The sequence below is a fragment of the Ceratotherium simum genome, chromosome 7 (genome assembly GCF_057802395.1).
Source record: "Ceratotherium simum simum isolate JZ-2026a chromosome 7, ASM5780239v1, whole genome shotgun sequence".
Classification (NCBI taxonomy): Eukaryota; Metazoa; Chordata; class Mammalia; order Perissodactyla; family Rhinocerotidae; genus Ceratotherium; species Ceratotherium simum.
Window position 1 is genome coordinate 63248404 of NC_141906.1, and position 20590 is coordinate 63268993.

A 20590-nucleotide genomic window follows, 5' to 3' on the forward strand; every position below is an offset into this window, starting at 1 on the left:
ACACTCTTAAATATTGCAATATGCTGCCTCTTAAAGGAAGTAGCATTTGAGATGGACTTTGAACAGTATGTAGAATTTCCTTAGGGATAGATTAGTGGGAAGGGCATTCAGAGTGAAAGTGAATTTTATTTGGGAAATCAGGAAGTAGTTAGTTTTGACTTGAATTGTTACTGAAGGGGAGCAGGTTTTGCCACCCCACAATGTCGCTTTAGCATAAGGATTATTGTGAGCTAAAGGCAATCAAAACCCAGCAGATTCAGGAAAGCTCTTTTACCTCCCCCTCAACTGCCTAAATTTACATTGGAAAAGGGGCCTGTACCAGGAAGAGAGCTATTACCAGAGACACCTTTTTATCTTAAGAAACTTATCTGCATAACAGAACCACCTTTGTTTTCCAAACATCTCCTCTGCCTTCCTGTGAATGACCTTTCTTCCCCAGATCCCTACTCCTTTTCTTAGCTCAAGATGTTGTATAATCTCAATTACCTGGCTGCCCTTTGAGTCTTCATATCTTTATGGGGCTCCCATATGTATGTAATTAAATTTGTTTTTCTCCTGTTAATCTGTCTTGTATCTATTTAGTTATTAGACCAGCCAAAGAACCTAGAAGAGAAGAAGGGAAAAATGTTCCACTCCTATAGTTGACAACTACAAAGGGAGCTTCACTGGCTGGACACTGCCCGTTTCCAAGGCTACTGTAGCTGAGAGATCCTGGGACCTCTGACAAAAGCCAGCAGAAGGTAAGGATTCTTATCATGTCAGTCTCCCAGATCTCTGACTGCAGGGTCTGATTGAATTGAGAGTGGTGAGAGTCCTTTTCTTTTTCTAAATTTAGATTAGCGTGAGAAAATATTTGTATTAACTAGTTTCTTGGGTATAGAGACCTTGGTAAAAATTTGTTATGAGTACTTTTGTTTTCTATTGATCCCTTTCCTCCCAGAGATGCTCATTGTTTTCTTTTGTCTCTGTCATCTTGTTCTGTGTACTAAGAGCTTGGCTTTGTGAACAGTGAGAATATTCTCTCTGCTCTCTGTCAACTGGAGGATTCACCAGCATGCTTCTGGTGGACAGCTAAATAGGCTGTGGATCCAATAAGCAGCATTCTTTTTGTCTGACTATGCCAGCTCTCAGGGGAGTTTGTCATAAGGGGTCCTGGTCCACAAGGGGCCGTTGTCATCTCAACCTTCATTGTTTGTTAGTGTTGGAAAAGTCCCATTCCAGTAGTACCTGCCCAGTGTCACAGATTAGTGGGTCTGTGACTGCAGGCATCTCACCTTCTTGTGGGAAACTCGAGACACCATTTGCACTACACCATTCTTACTGTTACCACACAAAATTGGGGCTCTCTTGCCTGATGTGCATAAAATAAATAATTATTATGGCATCAGCTTTTGGGAAAAGAAATGTAGCTTTATTTTGTGAGATCCGTCTGCAAGGAGACAGGGGGCATGTGCCCTCAGATCTGTCTCCCAAATCCAGGGCTTGGGGCACAATTTATGGGATGAAGGGCAGGGCAGTCTGAAGTGTGGAGATAAATGATTGGAGGTAAAGAGAAGAGAGGTAATTGATGATCTGCACAAGCATAGTCAAGCTTCATGCCGATTCATAGCGTGCATGTTCACAAAATGGTGGCATTACTGTGATCTCTAGCTGTGGAGTTTTTAGCTCTTTAATGGCAAAAATGTCACTTTTTGAGCATTTGCACAGGCCCAGTTGATGGGCTGGTGGTCTCAACTGGCCTGAACTGGACAAGGGATCTCAGTTCCTGAAAAATAACTCTTAATTATTCTTCTGATAAGATGGGGTCAGTTGAACTGGTCCTGGAGGGCCTGCACTTACATTACCACCTGTGACAACAAAGGTCTTTGCTTTCTCAGGCTAACTCTAGGAGTGAGCTTTCTGGATGTTGTCAGAGCTGCGTCTTTTGCACCCTCCTTTGGAAAGCCTCTTGCGTCCATGGCTAAGCCATAAAAAGGTCTATCGGTTTAAGTTGCTCTTGAGATTAATGTGACTACTTGTCAATGGCCAGATGTTGGATCCTTTGAATTGGCTGTGTTAAAAAAAATTTTTTTTAGAGAGCTCTCATCCTAAACAATTGTCTTATTTGTACCTATGGAAAGATCAAGTTTAAAAATAGATACAAAGGAATATAACAGCTAGCTTTAAGGACTCCCTTAATAAGATGAAAGAACAGAAATTAGACTTAGAACAAAAATTAAAGTCCACATCTAAAATAAATTCCCCTTCTCCACCTTCTTATATACCCCTTTTATCCCCAACTCACTGTCCCTGACCCTCTACAAGATCTTTTGGATCTCTGGGCCTCTGATCCAAACCGCCCTCAAAATCCAGCTCCGTCACCTCAGCAAATTCCCTTAGATCCCAAGACTCCTCCAACTTCCCCAGAAAATCCCTTAAACACCCAGCTGCCTGTTTTGACTTTCCTTTCTTTACAAGATTTACAGAGAGCACTCCAGCCTGATCTCCAGACCTGGGGTATACAGGTTACTCATGTAAATGTTAAAAGCCAGGAAGTGAATTTAGTAGAAGCCCCCAAGACAGATGGTAGGGCTTGCTTTGCCATCCTTATAATTCCTCCTACTTTCCAGGGCTCTGTAATCAGGCTCTGCCAGCTTCAGGCCTTCCCATGCAATGTCCTTTGAGAATGTAGGACCCCTGGATCCCCACTGCAAAGAATTAATGTCCCCTGGACAGCAGCAGATCATCTAAGTTATAAAGCTCTTTTATTTCCACTTTCAGAAGATCCTACCAAATTTAGATAGGAATTAGAAAGATTAGTAGCCATTCACAACCCCACTCACAGGGACCTAGATTGGCTGTTAAAGGGAGTTCTTCCTACCCATGATTATACTATAGTTATCAGACAAGCCAGGTGGGCCCCTGGGGAAAAACCACCTCACAGAGGAAACAATGGCCAGAATTTCTCCCAGGCCCTCCCACAAATGACCAGGAAATGGCTCAGTTGAAGGCTGGTATTCAGGGGCTGATAGGAGCAATAGTAGGGTCTTTGCCACCTAAGGTGAATTGGTCTAAGTTGAATTGTGTACTCAGAAAGAAGGAGAGCATCCAAAAGCCTTTATTGAACACTTTATACAGAGTTTTCAAAGGCATACTGTACTAAATAAACCTTGAAGCTTCAGAATATAGAAGTCTTTTAATTTCCACCTTAGTAGGAAATTTTCTCCCTGATATAAAAAGTTAAATTCAAAATAGCATGGTTTAGTAGGCTAGTCAACCTCTAAACACTGTAATGGAAGCAGCCACCCAATTCTTTGAAGATAGCTTGCAGAAATGCAGGAGAAAAAAGGAGTTAAAATGAACAATTCTTGATTTGCAACTTAAGTCTTTAGAGAAAAAGCATAACTCTGAGAGCAACTCAAAGTCCATTCGGGCCCTTTCCTATTTGCCTTCAGATATTTGGAGACATTATTAAAAAAATCAGGACATTGTAAGTACAATTGTCCTACACTTAAAAAAAAAGGAAGGAAAAATTTAAATAGTAATTACTGTAGACCTCTGATAATAGGCAAATATGCCCCCAAAACTCCATCTTGGAGAAAACTTGATAATTTCTCTGTGCTTTTGTGATGTAGATTTTCTACCCCCATCTACTCTAGGACCTAAGAGCCATTTTTTGAAATGAAATGAAATTTTAGGGAGAAGTTTCTCATCAGAAGGGAGAAAAAAGAAACTATTTGAAAATTGGGCTAATGAAAAATCTTAAATGTCCTTTCCACAAATATCAATAAAAAGCTTTAGCCATCTAAGCAGGTAAACTTAACTTATTCCAGTTGCCAAGAGAAAATTTGGATTCAACTGTTCTTTTCTAAACTAGTGAGTTTTTTATTATTGTCTTTGACTCACGGCTAAAATTTTAGAATAATATCTATAAGGTCTCTGTCTGTGTCTGTATGCATGTGCTGTATTGTATGACTTTTTTCTATCTCCAGATAGTATTGCTAAAATTAATTTGTAAAAGAGCTCTATTTAATTGGCTTAAAAATGAACAAGTGCTTATGTGAATTAAGTATTCCTAAAATTGTCAGAAATATAACAGAAACTAACCCCAGTGCTTTTCAGGTGATCTGGAAAAATATTTGGTGTTAAAGCTAGTTTAAGTTTGTTGGTTTAATTAAAATAGACATATCTTTAGAGTTATCAACAATGAATATAATGTAGATATACAACTTTTATTCTACCTGGGTTTATTAGTCAAATAAATTCATGTTATCTCTATTATAAAATTCATCAGCAAGAAAAAAATGACTTAGAATGATTGCTGACTTTGTCTAATTTCTCATGAAGTTTTTGTGGGTAGCCCAAACATAATTGCTAGCACCAGGTGAATTAGATTGATGTAAATGAGATAAGAATTTTTAGGTGAACTTTTCAACAATAATTTTATATATATATATATATATATTTTTTTTTTTTTTAAAGATTTTATTTATTTATTTTTCCCCCCAAAGCCCCAGTAGATAGTTGTATGTCATAGCTGCACATCCCTCTAGTTGCTGCATGTGGGACCCGGCCTCAGCATGGCCGGAGAAGCGGTGCGTCAGTGCGCGCCCGGGATGCGAACCTGGGCCGCCAGCAGCGGAGCGCGCGCACTTAACCGCCAAGCCACGGGGCCGGCCCAACAATAATTATATTTTATGGTATGTCTACTTAAATAGTTTCTCCAAATCTTTTTTTTGTGTGTGTGTGGGGAAGATCAGCCCTGTGCTAACATCTGCCAATCCTCCTCTTTTTTTTTTTTTTGCTGAGGAAGACTGGCCCTGGGCTAACATCCATGCCCATCTTCCTCCACTTTATATGGGACACTGCCACAGCATGGCTTTCCAAGTGGTGCGTTGGTGCATGCCCGGGATCCGAACCAGCGGCGAACCCCGGGCTGCCGCAGTGGCGTGTGTGCACTTAACCGCTTGCGCCACCGGGCCGGCCCCTCCAAATCTTTTTTGTAACTAAAAACCTTAGAGTTTTACTAAGTTAAGTGATGGAAGTTCATTGACTATCTAGATCATTTCCAAATAAGAGAAAATAATGAAACATTAATTACAGAACATAGATTTATCTACCTTTGGCTTCCTGTTGCAGAAAAATTAAAGATAAATTTGGGTCTGTTAGCAAATATGTCTTGTGCCACATTGAAAGACTGTACTATTTAAAAAAGGGTATATGTTTTTAGAAGTTATTGAATGTATTCATAAACATGCCAATCTAAAGAATACTGGTGTAACAGACAGTTCACAATTGCTTACTTCTTAGATTTCAGTAGAAATTAAACTTTCTATGGATTAAGAATTCTAACCCTATAATTCTAAGAATTGATATATGTAATTAAAACTACTAGAAATAATAAGGGAAACAACTCTGTATGCAAAGAAAGTAGGATGTGTTTTGGGGTAAGAAAAGGTATGAAATATGAAGATGCATTTTTGTTAAGGGAAAAGATAGTACATTTGTCCCAAAGTAAAACTGGTTATTTCAAAATGGGAAAGGAGGGAATAAAGGACAAATTAAATAGAAAGTTGGGAATAGAGAAAGAGAGAGAGAGAATCTTACCTTGTGTGGTCAAGTTGGCTAAAATTCAATGAATTTATTATAAGGATTATAAAATTAAGCTTTAAAATCAGTAGTGTCCTTATATAAAACTAAAACTTGATTTTTCTAACATCTGTTAAAAAGACAAAGTTTTCTTAGACTATTGGTCTGTTCCTGATAAGAGATTGTGAAAGGCTTTTCTTTACCTTTTAAGTAATCTGCCTAGAAAGCAAAAATTCTGTGTTTTATCAAAATAATTTCCTGTACTTCATGTTACCTTTATCGTTAGGTCCTTGATTACTTAAGAAAACTGAATCTTCTTAATATTAAAAGAGCTAAGTTTTGCTCACAACTATGTAACCTTCTGTACTTGCCTTTGAAAGCTTTTATTGTCACTTTGGTCAAATAGATAATTAAGTATTATTTCATAATGATCTGTGATCTTATTTAGTCAAATGTCCAAACCTTTTGATATTTTGACAAACTTCCCCAAATCAAATTCTAAATAAAGTCTCTTTGATCTGGAACCAACTTTGGGATTTTCCAGAGGGCCCCTGGAACACCTCAAAAGATTTGTTCTCTCTCCTTATTAAAAAAAAGGGAGAGAGGGAGATGTTAAACTAATTAGGCTTATTTGATATTTTAAATTATGTGGGAAGCACTGTCAATTAAGAAGTAATGCTAAACTTTTAGATCCTATTTGTGTGGATTAATATGTTATTAATATGTGTTCTAAAAATTATATGAAATTCCTAGAAATCTGATATGTCTTGGTATAATGTTATTAGTCATAATTCTGGTTATTCTCTTGAAATGGTGTGTGTCACAGAAATAAGCAAATTTCCTTGTCACATGCATTATAATAAACTCTCATCAGATCTTTAAACATGACCATTTTAAAGACTTTTGTCATTTATAGTTATTGTTTTACTCTGATGCTTTTGCATAAGTGTTCCTGTGAAAGTGCTTCATTTCCAAGGAGATTCATGGAAAGGACTCTGGCAAGCACAGGTTTCTGACAACTTTAAGATCATAAAACTGAACTGGGTAAGAATCTCCAGAACTATTGGAAAAACTGGGTTCAAGCAGAACAAGAATTAATAACATAGGACTGAATAAACTGATGAGGACTTTTTGTTTGAAACATTGCTCATTCTTTAATGTTTTGTTTTTCTAGATTTAAGGAAACTTTTTTCTCTTTTCTCTTAAGCTAGCTATGACTTACAGCAATTTGGTAAAGTTATACCTTTGTAATCAAAGATGAAACAATTACTTTTTCTCCCTACCTGATCCCTCTAGAATTTGGAAACTTAATGAACATTCTTTATGACAATATATTTATTTGCATAAGTTCAAAAGAATTGGAAACATTGGTTCTATTACCAAGGCTTTGACCAGAATATCATGTTCAAGAGAGATGTGCATAGTACCAGGTATGACCAGACAGCTTTAAGGAAGTAATGAGCCAATAACGCCCCTTGGAAAAAGCAGCCTGGTACCTTGCTTACAAGGTTCCTGCACAGCCTAACCAGGTGAGTAAGGAAGGTCACTTCCTGGCAGGTGCAGGAAACTCAGGATATTTTGGGGGACCTCAAGAAGAGAGCAATTTACCCAAAGCTAAAGGTATTGCAGGCAGACAGCAAGTCTTTGGCTTGGCGTCCTAGCCTTGAGAGGCTTTTAAAAATCTAATCTAAGATTTCTTAAGAAAAGTTTCGGCAAAGCAGATTTAAGAGAGTCTATATAATTAGTCACTATTCTTGTTGCACTTATGTAAATAACCAGGCCAAATTTAATAAGACTAGACTTATTTTGCAAACAAAATTAGTTTTACTGTAATTATCTTTGTTAGAAATGGGAGTGATCACAGAGAGAAAAATTATGTTTCAGTAGAAACTATAATACGCTCTTGTGGATATCAGATTCTAGTTCTGTTAATTGTATTTGAGGTTTTGTTATTTACCTGTAAACTGGACTGGATCCTGAATTCTTCTAGTTGCTTCAAACATTTGGCTAGAAATATCCAAACTAACGTTTCCAATTTTCTCCCACTTTTTTTGACTTGGAATCATTGAGAACTCTTTTCCTGGCTCCCTGCAAAGTGAAGCTGAACAACTTTGATATAAATTTCAGAGAAATTGCTGCAACAGCTCATGTATGGATGACCCTTGAGCCTGTTGCTGTGTGGGCTTCTCAGAAAGTTTACCTGAACACCTGGTGGCATCATCAGAGATATTCAAACTGCAAAAGATGCTTCAACCCTTACATCTAGAAATCTTCTCTTCTCTCAACTGGTTGCCCTCTGGACTCAGATTAGGTTTATAGTCTGGTCCTATCATTAACCATGTTTTTATTTTGTTTCCATAGAAATGCCTCTTATTAAATACCTGATTGCTTGTTTATGCAGTATAGGCCTAGCTTTGGGAGCCCATCTGCGTTATCCACCTCCTGAAATGAGACACAACTGTTTTAACTGAAGTGACCTATTCTCAAGACTGAGACTGGTTCAGTGAGATATGGAGCAACCTATCAACTTAGCTTCTGGATTGTGAAATTTCTTACTTGAGTTTCAAAGGCGGCACTGAAGGGGAGCAGGTTTTGCCACCCCAAAATATCTCTTTAGCATAAGGATTATTTTGAACTAAAGGCAATCAAAACCCATCAGATTCGGGAAAGGTCTTTTACGTCCCCCTCAACTGCCTAAATTTACATTGGAAAGGGGGCCTGTACCAGGAAGAGAGCAATTACCAGAGATACCTTTTTACCTAAGAAACTTTATCTACAAAGTTTTTTGTTTCCAAATATCTCCTTTGTTTTCCAAATATCTCCTCTCTCCTTCCTGCGAATGGCCTTTCTTCTCTTTGTATCCCCAGACCCCTACCCCTTTTTTAGCTCAAGATGTTATGTAAGCCTCAACCTAGCTGCCCTTTGAGTCTTTATATCTTTATGGGGCTCCTGTATGTACATAATTAAATTTGTTTTTCTCCTGTTAATTTGTCTTATATCTATTTAGTTATTAGACCAGCCAAAGAATCTAGAAGGGAAGAAGGGAAATTTTTTCTGCCCCTACCTTACATGTGGGAAAGTAGAAGGTCTCATGTACTCTAAACTGAATTTTTGAAAAAATTTGAAAGGAATGGGATAATAGATAAAATATTGTAAAATATTTTGCTAAAAGAAAGCAGATCTCACTTCTTCAGAGGAATAGTGTCCCTCTGTGTTAATTTGTTTTTCTAGTTTAGACTTCTATATTGCTGTCAAGTTTTATAAAATAAAATAAAGGAGTGTATTTTATAGTACTTAATTAATTGTATATTTGACGACCCCTCTGTGTTAGGCAATACTGCCTTGTGAACATTAAATAAATATGAAATAATAGGGACAATTTTTAGCTCCTTATTTTATATGATTTTTTTTCTTGTGACTTTTGAAGTTCAGGTAATTTCAGACCATGAATCACTGCATAATTTAATTTATGACACCCTTCTCCTAGAAAATTCCATGTACATTCATATGTATGCCATTAAAATAGAAAAAATTATTACTACTAAATTCTCATAAATTGCTGTATCTTTGGGATCGCATTCTGAAGTACTGAGGTCAATGTAATTATGGTAATATTGAATGGTGGTCATTTTTTATTATAACAAATGAGTTTTACTGTTAGCACATCGGGAGTCAGCATGTAGATTCAGTCTTGTGAAAAGACGAGCATTGTTCAACCATGAGAAATGATAATAGTAGTAATTAAAGTCCTGAGTTAACTCTTAGGCAGATTTGTATTGCAAGAATACAAAAAGGATTGTTGTGGTTCAAAAATGGAGAACTAAAGAGTTGGTGGTCTGAGAATGAGGAAGGAGAGAGAAGAATTTGGAGACTGTATTTGGGTTAGGATTCCATTTTCCTTACCAGTAGATAAGATTATTGTCTATGGAGAAACAGGCATATTTATAGAAGACTGGTAAAGTTTTTTGTGCTTTTGATTTCCTCTTCACAGTTTTGAAGAAGTACATGGAAAATACTTATAAGAAAAAAGCGATCTTCAGTAGACGGGAAGGTCTTCCATGTATTGCACCACTACTAACCACGGTGGAGGAGACTCCACAGATCATCTCTGCTCAAGTTCGAGGACATTTTCCTAAGTGGCTCAATGGCTATCTACTTCGAATTGGACCCGGGAAATTTGAGTTTGGGAAGGATAAGTAAGCCTTGATTTTGGAGAGCAATTTGGATTTCTTAGTATGGGCTGGTTCTATGCAATATGCATTGGTATCTGCTTCCTCTCTGAGGCTAACATTGCCATGCACTCCCTTTGATTACAGATGAAGAAGCTGTAATCTATAGAAAAAAATGGAGACAATTCTTTTTTAAAAGTCCTGATTTTCTGCTCTGTAGAATATTATGAATTTGAAGTCCTCAGAAGGTTTATGCCAAAAGAGAAGAGTCAGGAACTGTCTGTATGACTACCGAGCTCTATTTCACCACAAGTTCCTGAAGGAAGGGGCAATGTCTTCACCTCATACCACTCCCTTACCGAGTACTCTGCAGATACAGTGGCTCTTTCAGTTCCTCAAATTGGGCACGTTTATTTTTCTGAGTCTTGACGTTGTCTCTTTCGTCTATCTTCCCAAGTCTAATTCTTGTCATTCAGGTGTCAATTCAGATCTCATGTCCTTTGAGCCTTCCCTGATCTCTCAATCTAAAAATGCTATTATTTATTATATTACCTATTTTAATTCTCTGCACAGCACTATCAGTGTCTAGTATTTTTTTGTTTTTATTTCCCAGCTGTGTTCGCCCACTAGAATGTAAGTTCCGGGAGTTCAGGGGCTTTTTCATGTTCACCCTGTATCCCCAATTTCTAGGACAGTGCCCTGCACTTATATAGCATTCAATAAATATATGTAAACCAATGAAAAAAAATGACTCTTTTTAAAAAAATTTATTAAAACTAAATGCCATGGAAAATTTTAGAGAATTTCCACAGTTATTCTAAAATTGAGGAAGAATAACATACTACTGACTGTTTAAAGAGAACTCGGCCTTTTCTAGTCAATGAAAATTTTTGATACCCAGTATTGGCTGAAATTAATAAATTAATTTCCACCTAGGAATTAGATATTCCTAAATATATTTTATTCTTTCTGTTCATTTCTTTTGTTAATTTTTTTCTTATGATCACAGTGTCATGTCTCATATTACAACTTTCTTTTTGGAATAAATCCTAACAGCAATGTTTTATCATTATTTATTTTTATTGAAGTATAATTGATATACATTATACTAGTTTTAGATATACAACATAGTGATTCGATATTTTTATACATTATGAAATGATCACCAGGATATGTCTAGTTATCATCTGACACCATACAAAGTTATTTACAGTATTATTGACTATATTCCTTATGCTGTATGTTACATCCTGTGACATTTATTTTATGACTGGAAGTTTGTACTTAATTCCCTTCACCTATTTTGCCCATCCCCTCATCCTCTCCCCCTCTGGCAACCATCAGTTTTTTCTTTGTATCTGTGAGTTTGTTCCTGAAAAACACCAGTAACTCTTTAGTGTATCATTTCTCTGTCTGTCTACTAGGGACATGAAGTGATGTGAAGAAACCCTATGGTCAGGAAGGAATCTCCTTTGCTTTAAACATTTTTAAGTATTAGAAGTTTTTTTTGTGTGTGTGAGGAAGAGCGGCCCTGAGATAACATCTGCCAATCCTCTTTTTTGCTGAGGAAGACTGGCCCTGGGCTAACATCCATGCCCATCTTCCTCCACTTTATATGGGACGCCACCACAGCATGGCTCGACAAGTGGTGCATCAGTGCGCTCCCGGGATCCGAACCGGTGAACCCTGGGCCGCCACAGCGGAGCACGCACACTTAACCGCTTGTGCCACTGGGCCGACCCCCTAGAAGCTTTTTTTTCATTATAAAATTTTTACCTGTGTAAAGCTTTTTGAAATATAGAAGAGAGGGGAGAAAAAGTGTGTACCACGTCCTCTCTTAGCACTTTGGTGTATTTCCTGCTAGTCTTCCCCCCATTTCTATAGATTTGTTTTAAATAATTATAATCATATGTAGAATCTTTTTAATTGAGGTATAATTGACGTATAATATTAGTTTCAGGTGGATAACGTAATAGTTCATATTTGTATATGTTGAAAAATGATCACCAGAGTAAGTCTAGTTAACGTTCATCACCATACAAAAAAAATTTTTTTCTTGTGATGAGGACTTTTAAGATTACTCTCTTAGAAACTTTCAAATATGCCATACAGTATTATTTACCATAGTCACCATACTGTACATGTAACCCCATGACTTATTTATTTTATAACTGGAAGTTTGTGTCTTTTGACCCCCTTCACCCATTTCACCACCCTCCACCCCCCAACCCCCACTTCTTGGCAGCCACCAATCTGTTCTCTGTATCTATGAGCTTGTTTTTTTTTTTTGTTTAGATTCCACATGTAAGTGAGATCATACAGTATTTGTCTTTATCTGACTTATTTCACTTAGCATAATGCCCTCAAGATCCATCCATGTTGTCATAAATGGCAAGATTGCCTTCTTTTTTATGGCTTAATAGTATTCCATTATATATATATACCACATTTTCCTTATCTATTCGTCTGTTGATGGACACTTAGGTTGTTTCCATATTTTGGCTATTGTAAATAATGCTGCCATGAACAGGGGGGTGCACATATCTTTTTGAGTTAGTGTTTTTGTTTTCTTCAGATAAATACCTAGAAGTGGAATTGCTGGATCATATGGTAGTTCTATTTCTAATTTTTTGAGGAACCTCCATACTGTTTTCCATAGTAGCTACATCTATTTACATTCCCACCAACAATGCACAAGGGTGCCCTTTTCTCCACAACCTTGCTAACACTTGTTATTTCTTGTCTTTTTGATAATAGCCATTCTAACAGGTGTGAGGTGATAGCTCATTGTAGTTTTGATTTGCATTTCCCTGATGATTAGTGATGTTGAGCATATTTTCATGTACCTTTTGCCCATCTGTATGTCTGCTTTGGGAAAATGTCTATTCAGATCTTCTGTCCATTTTCTTTCTTTTTTTTTTGCTGAGGAAGATTAGCCCTAATATCTGTTGCCAATCTTCCTTGTTTTTTGCTTGAGGAAGATTATCCTTGAGCTAACACCTGTGCCAATCTTCCTCTACTTTATATGTGGGTCGCTGCCACAGTGTGGCTGATGAATGGTAGATCTGTGCCTGGGATCTGAACCTGCGAACCCGGACTGCCAAACTGGAATGCGCCAAACTTAACCAGTACACCATGGGGCCGGCCCCAGATCTTCTGTCCATTTTTAATTGGATTGTTTGTTTTTTTGCTATTGAGTTGTATGAGTTCTTTATGTATTTTGGATCTTAACTGAATTTTTTTGCCCTAGTTTTAAAAAAACTTCACACTGTCAAAAGCCTTTTGATTCATGTTGTTATGCAATCTGAGTGACCATTATTTTTAATGGTTGGATGATATTCCAGGAACCATTGCCTTTTAAAAAAAAATGTGGTAAAATACACCTAACATAAAATTTACCATCTTAACTATTTTTAAGTGTACAGCTCAGTAACATTAAGTACATTCATATTGACGTGCTATCACCACCATCCATCCATTTTTCATCTTGCAAAACTGAAACTCTGTACCCATTAAATAGTAACTCCCTCATCTCCCTTTCCCTAAGTCCTTGGCAACCATCCATTCTACTTTCTGTTAGCTACACCATTCCCATGGGCCTGGTGGGAATCTGATCATGGTCCTACTGTGCTTTTCCTAGCTGAAATTGGAAACAGATCAAGAATTGTGGACATGTTCAAGATATATTTCTTAATATTCCAGATATTTTAATTTGCTGAACCTATTGCATCTTGTCTTCACTGAATAATAGACATAAAATGATAGTGCTAAAAGGAAATAAAATGCAGTGGTTCCTTCCATCCCCAGCTGCTTCAAGAAGCCCTTAAAAGTTACTTTAGATGCCTGGGGTGGGGGTTGGGGAGGTGGTTTGGAGGTAGAGAAAAAGAGTGTGAGTGAGCTGGCCTGTGGATCCCCACCCTGGCCCTACCAGAGAATCTCTGCTTTTCCCTATTTTACATATCTGTATTTCATACAAGTTATAATTTGAAAAAAGATTATGAGGCAAAAAGAAGGAGGAGGAGGAAGAGACTGGTAAAACTACTAGTTCAACCCCCAGAGAGTAACGGCCTCTTGGAAAAAGCATATGGTATTTCATCTGCTACAGAACTGGCTCTAGTAAATTTTAAACCAAGCAGCAAAGCTAATCAGGGCCTAGGCTTGCACTACAGGCCTCTTTTAAAATCAGTATCTTTGTCGGGGAAGTGGGTGGTGAGGCTGGTCCTCATAAATGTCTACTTTGTCCTTCAGATCAATTTTTTCAGAGCCAGCAGTAGGCATTTACAGCAAGAACAGGGTCTTGTTTGCCCCTTGGTGCGAAGTATAGATATTTTTGGGTCAAAGAAGAGACAAACTGAGACTTAGTTTAGTGGTTGGATCCCCAGATTAGACTTAAAGGGACGGGTGGGGACTTAAGCCAGTGTAACCCTTAACCCATGGATAAGAATAGTCCCACTCAGTTGTAAATCTCTGACCTCTTTGTTCGATGCCACTTAATAGGTCTCTGTCAACACACAGACATAGTAGTGACATGATAAAGGCCTTTCTTCAATTAAAATTTTTTATCAATGATTTCATTGAAGGCATGCTTATCAGTTTTTAAAATTACATGAATCTGGGCAGAATAGTAAATATCCTTAGCATTTTAATTTCTACCACTCTCCTGGAATGACTTCAAGATCCATGATGAAGATGATCTAGTCTCCCAGTTCCTTGACAGTCCCCACTGCAATGATTACCCCCTCTGTGCCACTTCAACAAGACCACATACTGAAGCCACATCCTGGAACTTATTCTACAAAATTGCCCTATCTCTGAAATCTTGAACTCTGAAACTCTGCTTTGTGCTCAAAACCCCAGTTTTCACACTCTTCCATTCCCATTAAACTTATTTTCAATTGCATCAAGTTCTCCTTTCCTTAATCTTCTCTCTCCTCTCAGTTTATCAGCTCTTCTTTAATTTCTTCTCCCTGGTATGGATTCCATGATCAGTCACTTCAGATACACTCTCACCACCATCCTCACTTCCTCAGCCCTGGTGATCACTGCCTCTCCTCTGACCATTTCCAGTCCTAGATTAGCGCATTCCTGGTTTCCTCCACTCATGGCTCAGGCCTGCTGAGCACTTCTAGAGGAAGTCACATAACTTTGCTGATGGATTCAATTTCAAAATGATTATTTTCAGCTCTAGCTGAGGCCTTGGTGCTGCCAGCAAATCTTGAGCAGTCCTTATTCTTTCCAGCTCCCCACAGGGTCCCTTTGCTGAAGCCTCCTCATTCTCCCTGTCCCTTTCACTCTGAACAGATAAACTGGCCTACTTCTTAATGAATAGAGGGGCAATTAGATTTGAACTCCTTCAACTTTCCTCTTCCCCACCTCCAAATTTCCCCACATAGGTGCCTATTCTTGCCTCCTCATGACCAGAGGAGGAAGTAGCCCTCTTCCCCTCCTCTGAAATCTTGCTGCATCATTCACACCACTCCCGTTGTACCAATTTCCCCTCCACTAACCCCTCAGATCAGCCTACAAATGTTTTCTCATTCTAAAAAACCCTCATTCCCTATTCTGTATCCTTCTCCAGCTAATACTCTTCTCTTCCCCTCACTACTTCTGTTTTCCTCCCTCCTGAGGTCTCAATTCACTGCCTTTTAACCCCACCACTCTACAGTATCAGTTCTCAAAAAGGTCCCCAAAGCCTGTTAACTATTAAGTGAAATGGACTTTCCAGTCCTCAGCCTGACTTTTCTACAGCATTTGACCTTATTGATCACCCATCCTAAAGTTCTCCCATTCCTGAATTCCCACATAACACTTTCTCCTGATTCTTCTTCTATCCCTCTGATTGTGTGTTCTAAATAATTTTCTAAATGTTCTAAAATAATTTTTTGTTGCTCATCTCACTTTACTTGTCCCTTTGATATATCCCAGCCTCTGCCCAGAGTATTCCTTTCTTTTCTCACATTGTGCGCTTTCTTTGGTATAGTGGAAATAATATATTCTTTGGAGTAAGATGGAGTGGGTTCAAATCCTATTTTCACCACTTATTAGTGCCAAGATCTTGAGCAAGTATTCCCAAATGGAAAATGGGGCTAATAATATTGATTTTAAAGATTGGGTATGAGGATTAAAGGAAACAATATATATAAAGTACCTCATTCAATGGCTGACAAGAATTGGCACCCAGTACATTTTCATTCTCTCCTTTCCCTTCAGCACCCTCTCTTCCCCCTCCCTTTCCTGCCAGATAACTTCTTATAGTTCACCTTACTTTTTGGGATGGTGTAAGCCCAGGATTTAGAGTCAGCAATAAGTTCACATCTTTGTTCTGCCGCTTACCAGCCCTGTGACCCTGGGCATGTTGTTGCTCTGAACCTTGGTTCCCACATCTGAAATATGGGAATAATAGTTCCTCACAGGATCAATGTGAGGGGGAAAAAGTATATTTATATGTAGGGAAAGATGTGGTAAAGTGCTTGCACAGTACCTGGCATGTAGGAAATGCTCAGCAGAGGGTAGTTATTATCTCATTTGCACCTATGGCTATTCCTGTTGCACATAGATACTCTCAAACATGTATCTCCCACCCCACCCCCATCTCTTGTGCTCTAGACCTGTATTTTGCCAGCTGGCTGTGGCACATCTTTACCCTGATGTTTACAAATAGCTCAGACTCTTGTTCAAAACTGAACTATTTGCTTTTCCCTAATCCTTGCTCTTCACATATTCTCCATCTCAGTTAAAGCATCAGCAACCATTCGGGTATGACTTTTTGGACCCTCTCTTTTTGTCACTGCCTACAACCTATCAGTCACCTTTGACGTTTTCTGGAATTTGTCCTTTTCTCACTATACTGCTTCAGTTTATGCACTTATCTTCTCTCATTGCTTGGTCTCCTCATTGGTTTCTCCAAGTCTGGATGCTTCTCTTTCTATTTCATATTCTACCCTGTGTCCAGAGTGACCTTTCTAAGATGCAGGTCTCACAGTTTCACTCTCCTGTTTCAAAACTCCATGCTTTCCTCTTGAAGATCCTTAAGCCTTAAGTCTAAGGGCTGATAGGTCTTGTACTGACCTATTTTTCTGTCTTCATTGCCTGCCACTCACGGCTCTGCCCCCACACTAACTTGTTAACTGGGTATTCCCCCAAGATATGTGCCTTCACAACACTTCCTCTTTTATCATCTTTGCCTAGGATGCCCCTCTTTTCTCCAACTGGCAAATATCCTTAAGAATCAGCCAAATGTCTCCTCTCCTCTTGACCCTTCCCTGATCCCCACATTTCTTCCATCCTGTTGCTCTTGCTGTGCATAGATAGCATTGTTTAACACTTCTCCATTGTTGTAGTAATCACTTTGTGGCGTAGTTATTTATGTGCCTGTAAGCACTGGTTTTGGCACAGTGCCTGGCAGATAGTAGTAACTCAAGAAATGTTGGTTGATTTGATTTAATGAATGCACAGAATGACAAGGTCTAGAAGAATCGTGTGAGATGGAATCTAACAAGTTGTAAATTATTAAAGGTAAATATGGGCGAAGAAAACAAATTTTACATGCACAGGATGAAAGAGATGTGGTTTAACGTCTCTGAATGCGGTAAAAATTACATAGGGGTTTTGGTTGAGAGGTCAGTGTGAGTCAACAATATGAGGTGGTAACAAAGAAAAATAAGAAGGAAATAAAAGCATATGAAATATCTTAAATGTGGAAGCTGAATGTCTGGTTTTACACCCAGAGTATTGTGTTTCGTTCTGTGTATTGTAGTTTCAGAGGGATTTAGACCGGAATAGCAATAATTATTGAAACATTTTTGTTTTTAATGTTTTTTGAAAAAAATTACCAAAATACAGAAACCACTAGCTAACATGATCAGGAAGAAAAAGGGAGAAAGCACAAATGTACAGAATCAGAAATGATAATGGAAAAGAAACCATTAAAATAGGTAACAAATTACAAGAGACTTTGCAGGCCTCTATGCAAATATATTTGAAAACCTCGATGAAATAGGTGATTTCTTGAGGAAATACAGATTGCCAAAGTTGATAGAGATAGAAAGTTTAAACAGACTAATTTCTGTAGAGGAAGAAGAGAAACTTATTAAGGAACTACTTCTCAAAAAAGCACCAGGCTCAGATTATTTCACAGGGAAATTCTACCAAACTTTCAGATATCTGATAGATTATTTCAGAGAATTGAAAATGAAAGGAAACTTCTCACTTCTTTTTATGAGGCAAGTATAATATTGATATCCACACATGATAAAGATGGTACAAAAATGAAAACTATTATTTATTCATATTATATAGGAATATCCATGAAAAAGCACAAAATCTATAATACTAATACAGTATTAATAAATATTTTATTAACAAACAATCCAACAGTACATTAAAAATATAATTTACTATGATCAGTTAGGATTAATTCCAAGAGTACAAGGTAGGTTCATTATTTGGAAATCCATTGGTATCATAACCATATTAATAGATCTCAGGAAAAATAATAATATAATTATCTCCATAAATGCTGATAAAACTTTTGTCAAAATTCAACATCCATTTCTCATAAAAGTGCTCAAGAAGTAGGACTTGATGGATATGTTGTTAACATGGTTATACATACACACGCATATATACATGTGTGTATATATACATATATAGACATTAATATACCCTAATCTTTGTCCTAAAGCCAGTAATACTAAATCGGGAAACACTACAAGTATTTTTTCTAAGGCAGGAGCAAGGAAGGGATGACCACTGTCTCTACTACTCTTCAAACCAGTTGTAACCAATACAATGAGACTAAAGAAATTGATTAGAGGCATAAGGATTAGTGAAGTAAAACTGTCTCTTTTTGTAGATGATATAGTAAACCTGGAAAACCATCGAGAATCAATGACAAAACTAACTCAAACAATAAAAGGTAAGGTAACAGAATGTAAAATTAATATGCTGAAATCAATAGCCTTCATATACACAAACAGTAATCAGAGAACATAATGGTGGAAAACCTCATTTACAATGGCAGCAAAGAAGATTAAATACTTAGAAATAAACTTAACAAGAAATGTGCAAACTTTAAAACACTCCTGAAAGACACAATTAAACAAATGGAAAGACATCCTCTGTTCTTGAATAGGATGATTCAACAACATAAAGACGTCAGTTTTCCCTAAATTAATTTTTAAATTTAATACAATCTTAAAAATTCCAAGTTCTTCTTTTTTTTTTTTGTGAGGAAGATCAGCCCTGAGCTAACAGCATGCCAATCCTCCTCTTTTTGCTGAGGAAGACTGGCCCTGAGCTAACATCTATTGCCAATACTCCTCCTTTTTTTCCCTTTTTCTCCCCAAAGCCCCAGTAGATAGTTGTATGTCATAGTTGCACATCCTTCTAGTTTCTGTATGTGGGACGCCTCAGCATGGCCAGACAAGCAGTGTGTCAGTGCGCGCCCAGGATCTGAACCGGGGCCACCAGTAGCAGAGTGCATGCACTTAACCGCTAAGCCACGGGGTGGGCCCCTCCAACAAGTTTTTTAAGGAAGTTAGACAAATCGATACTAAAGTTCATATGGAAAAATAAATATGCAATAATAGTCAAGAAAACACTAAAAAAGAAAATTTTCAGTGACAGGACTAACCCTACTAGACATTAAAATATACTATGAAACCTCCATAATTAAAACATTGTGATATCGGTGCATGAATAGGCAAATAGACAAGTCATATAGAATAGAAAGCCCAGGAATAGACCCAAGAACTTATGTAAATTTAGTTTATGATGAAGGTGACATCTCAAATCACTGGGTAAAGAGGGCCTTTTTTCTTTTCTTTTTTTTACTTTCTTATTTCCTGCATTTTCTTTTTAATTGTAGTGAAAAACACATAAAATTTACCATCTTAACTATTTTTAAGCATACCGGTTAGTGTTAAGTTTATTTATATTGTTGTGAAACAGATCTTCAAAATTTTTTCATCTTGCAAAACTGAAAGTCTATACCCGTTAAAAAATAGCTTCCGGTTTCCCCTTCCCTCCAGTCCTGGTAACCACCATTCTACTTTCTGTTTTTATGAATTTGACTACTTTAGATACCTCATGTAAGTGTTATCATACAGTATTTGTCTTGTGATTGGCTTATTTCATTTAGCATAATGTCCTGAAGTTTCATCCGTGTTGTAGCATGTGACAGATGCTTCCTTTTTAAGGTTGAATAATACTTCATTATATGTAAACATTTTGTTTATCCATTCATCGGTTGATGGATACTTGGGTTGCTTCCACATTTTGGTTATTGTAAATAATACTGCTATAAAAATGGGTGTACAAATTTCTCTTTGAACCCCTGCTTTCAGGACCATTGGCTTTTAAGACAATGATGTTAGCCTTGCTTATTTATGCTGAAGACATTAAGGATTCAATCTGTCAAGCATATGAAAGAAAAGACTATGTGACTTTAAACCCTTTTAAAAGTTAAGCCACAAACTTTTCCTTACAGTTTTTCCATGTTCTGTCATTTAAATAGTCATTTCTAGTGTAATCACATGGACAAAAATGATTATCCAGTAAAGACTGTCATCTTATTTGTTTACTTTAGCATAATTTTGATGAATTTGAAAAATTTTAAAGTAAATTGAACATGTAATACATACACGATATAAAAGATAACTATTTCTAAAAGCTTAGGAACCCATTTGCATTTGAGAAATGTCAAGAATTCCATATCCTCTTGTGCTATTCTCTTGACTACAGGGTAAAGATCAGAATTATCTTAGGAGGCACTAGCTTAGTTTTCTTCTTTAGCCCTCTGAAGTATGAGCTTTTTGACAGGGGGTAAGGGTCAGGAGAATGTAAGTTGCTCT

At 37.4% G+C, this 20590-nt stretch overlaps 1 protein-coding gene across 3 annotated transcripts in view; it reads left to right on the forward strand.

Moving 5' to 3' along the window:
• BCO2 (beta-carotene oxygenase 2) overlaps positions 1–20590 on the forward strand; it is a 52450-nt gene that overhangs the window by 11197 nt on the left and 20663 nt on the right. The window contains exons 2-3 of one of the 3 annotated variants that reach the window (XM_087433698.1): positions 583–740; positions 9560–9764. In XM_087433698.1, the coding sequence (XP_087289824.1) occupies positions 9574–9764 (191 nt within the window). In that variant the 5' untranslated portion in view covers positions 583–740; positions 9560–9573. Of the gene's footprint in view, positions 1–582; positions 741–6453; positions 6613–9559; positions 9765–18591; positions 18655–20590 lie in introns of those variants that run through there. The other 2 variants (XM_014785167.2, XM_014785169.2) reach the window with 2 other exon arrangements.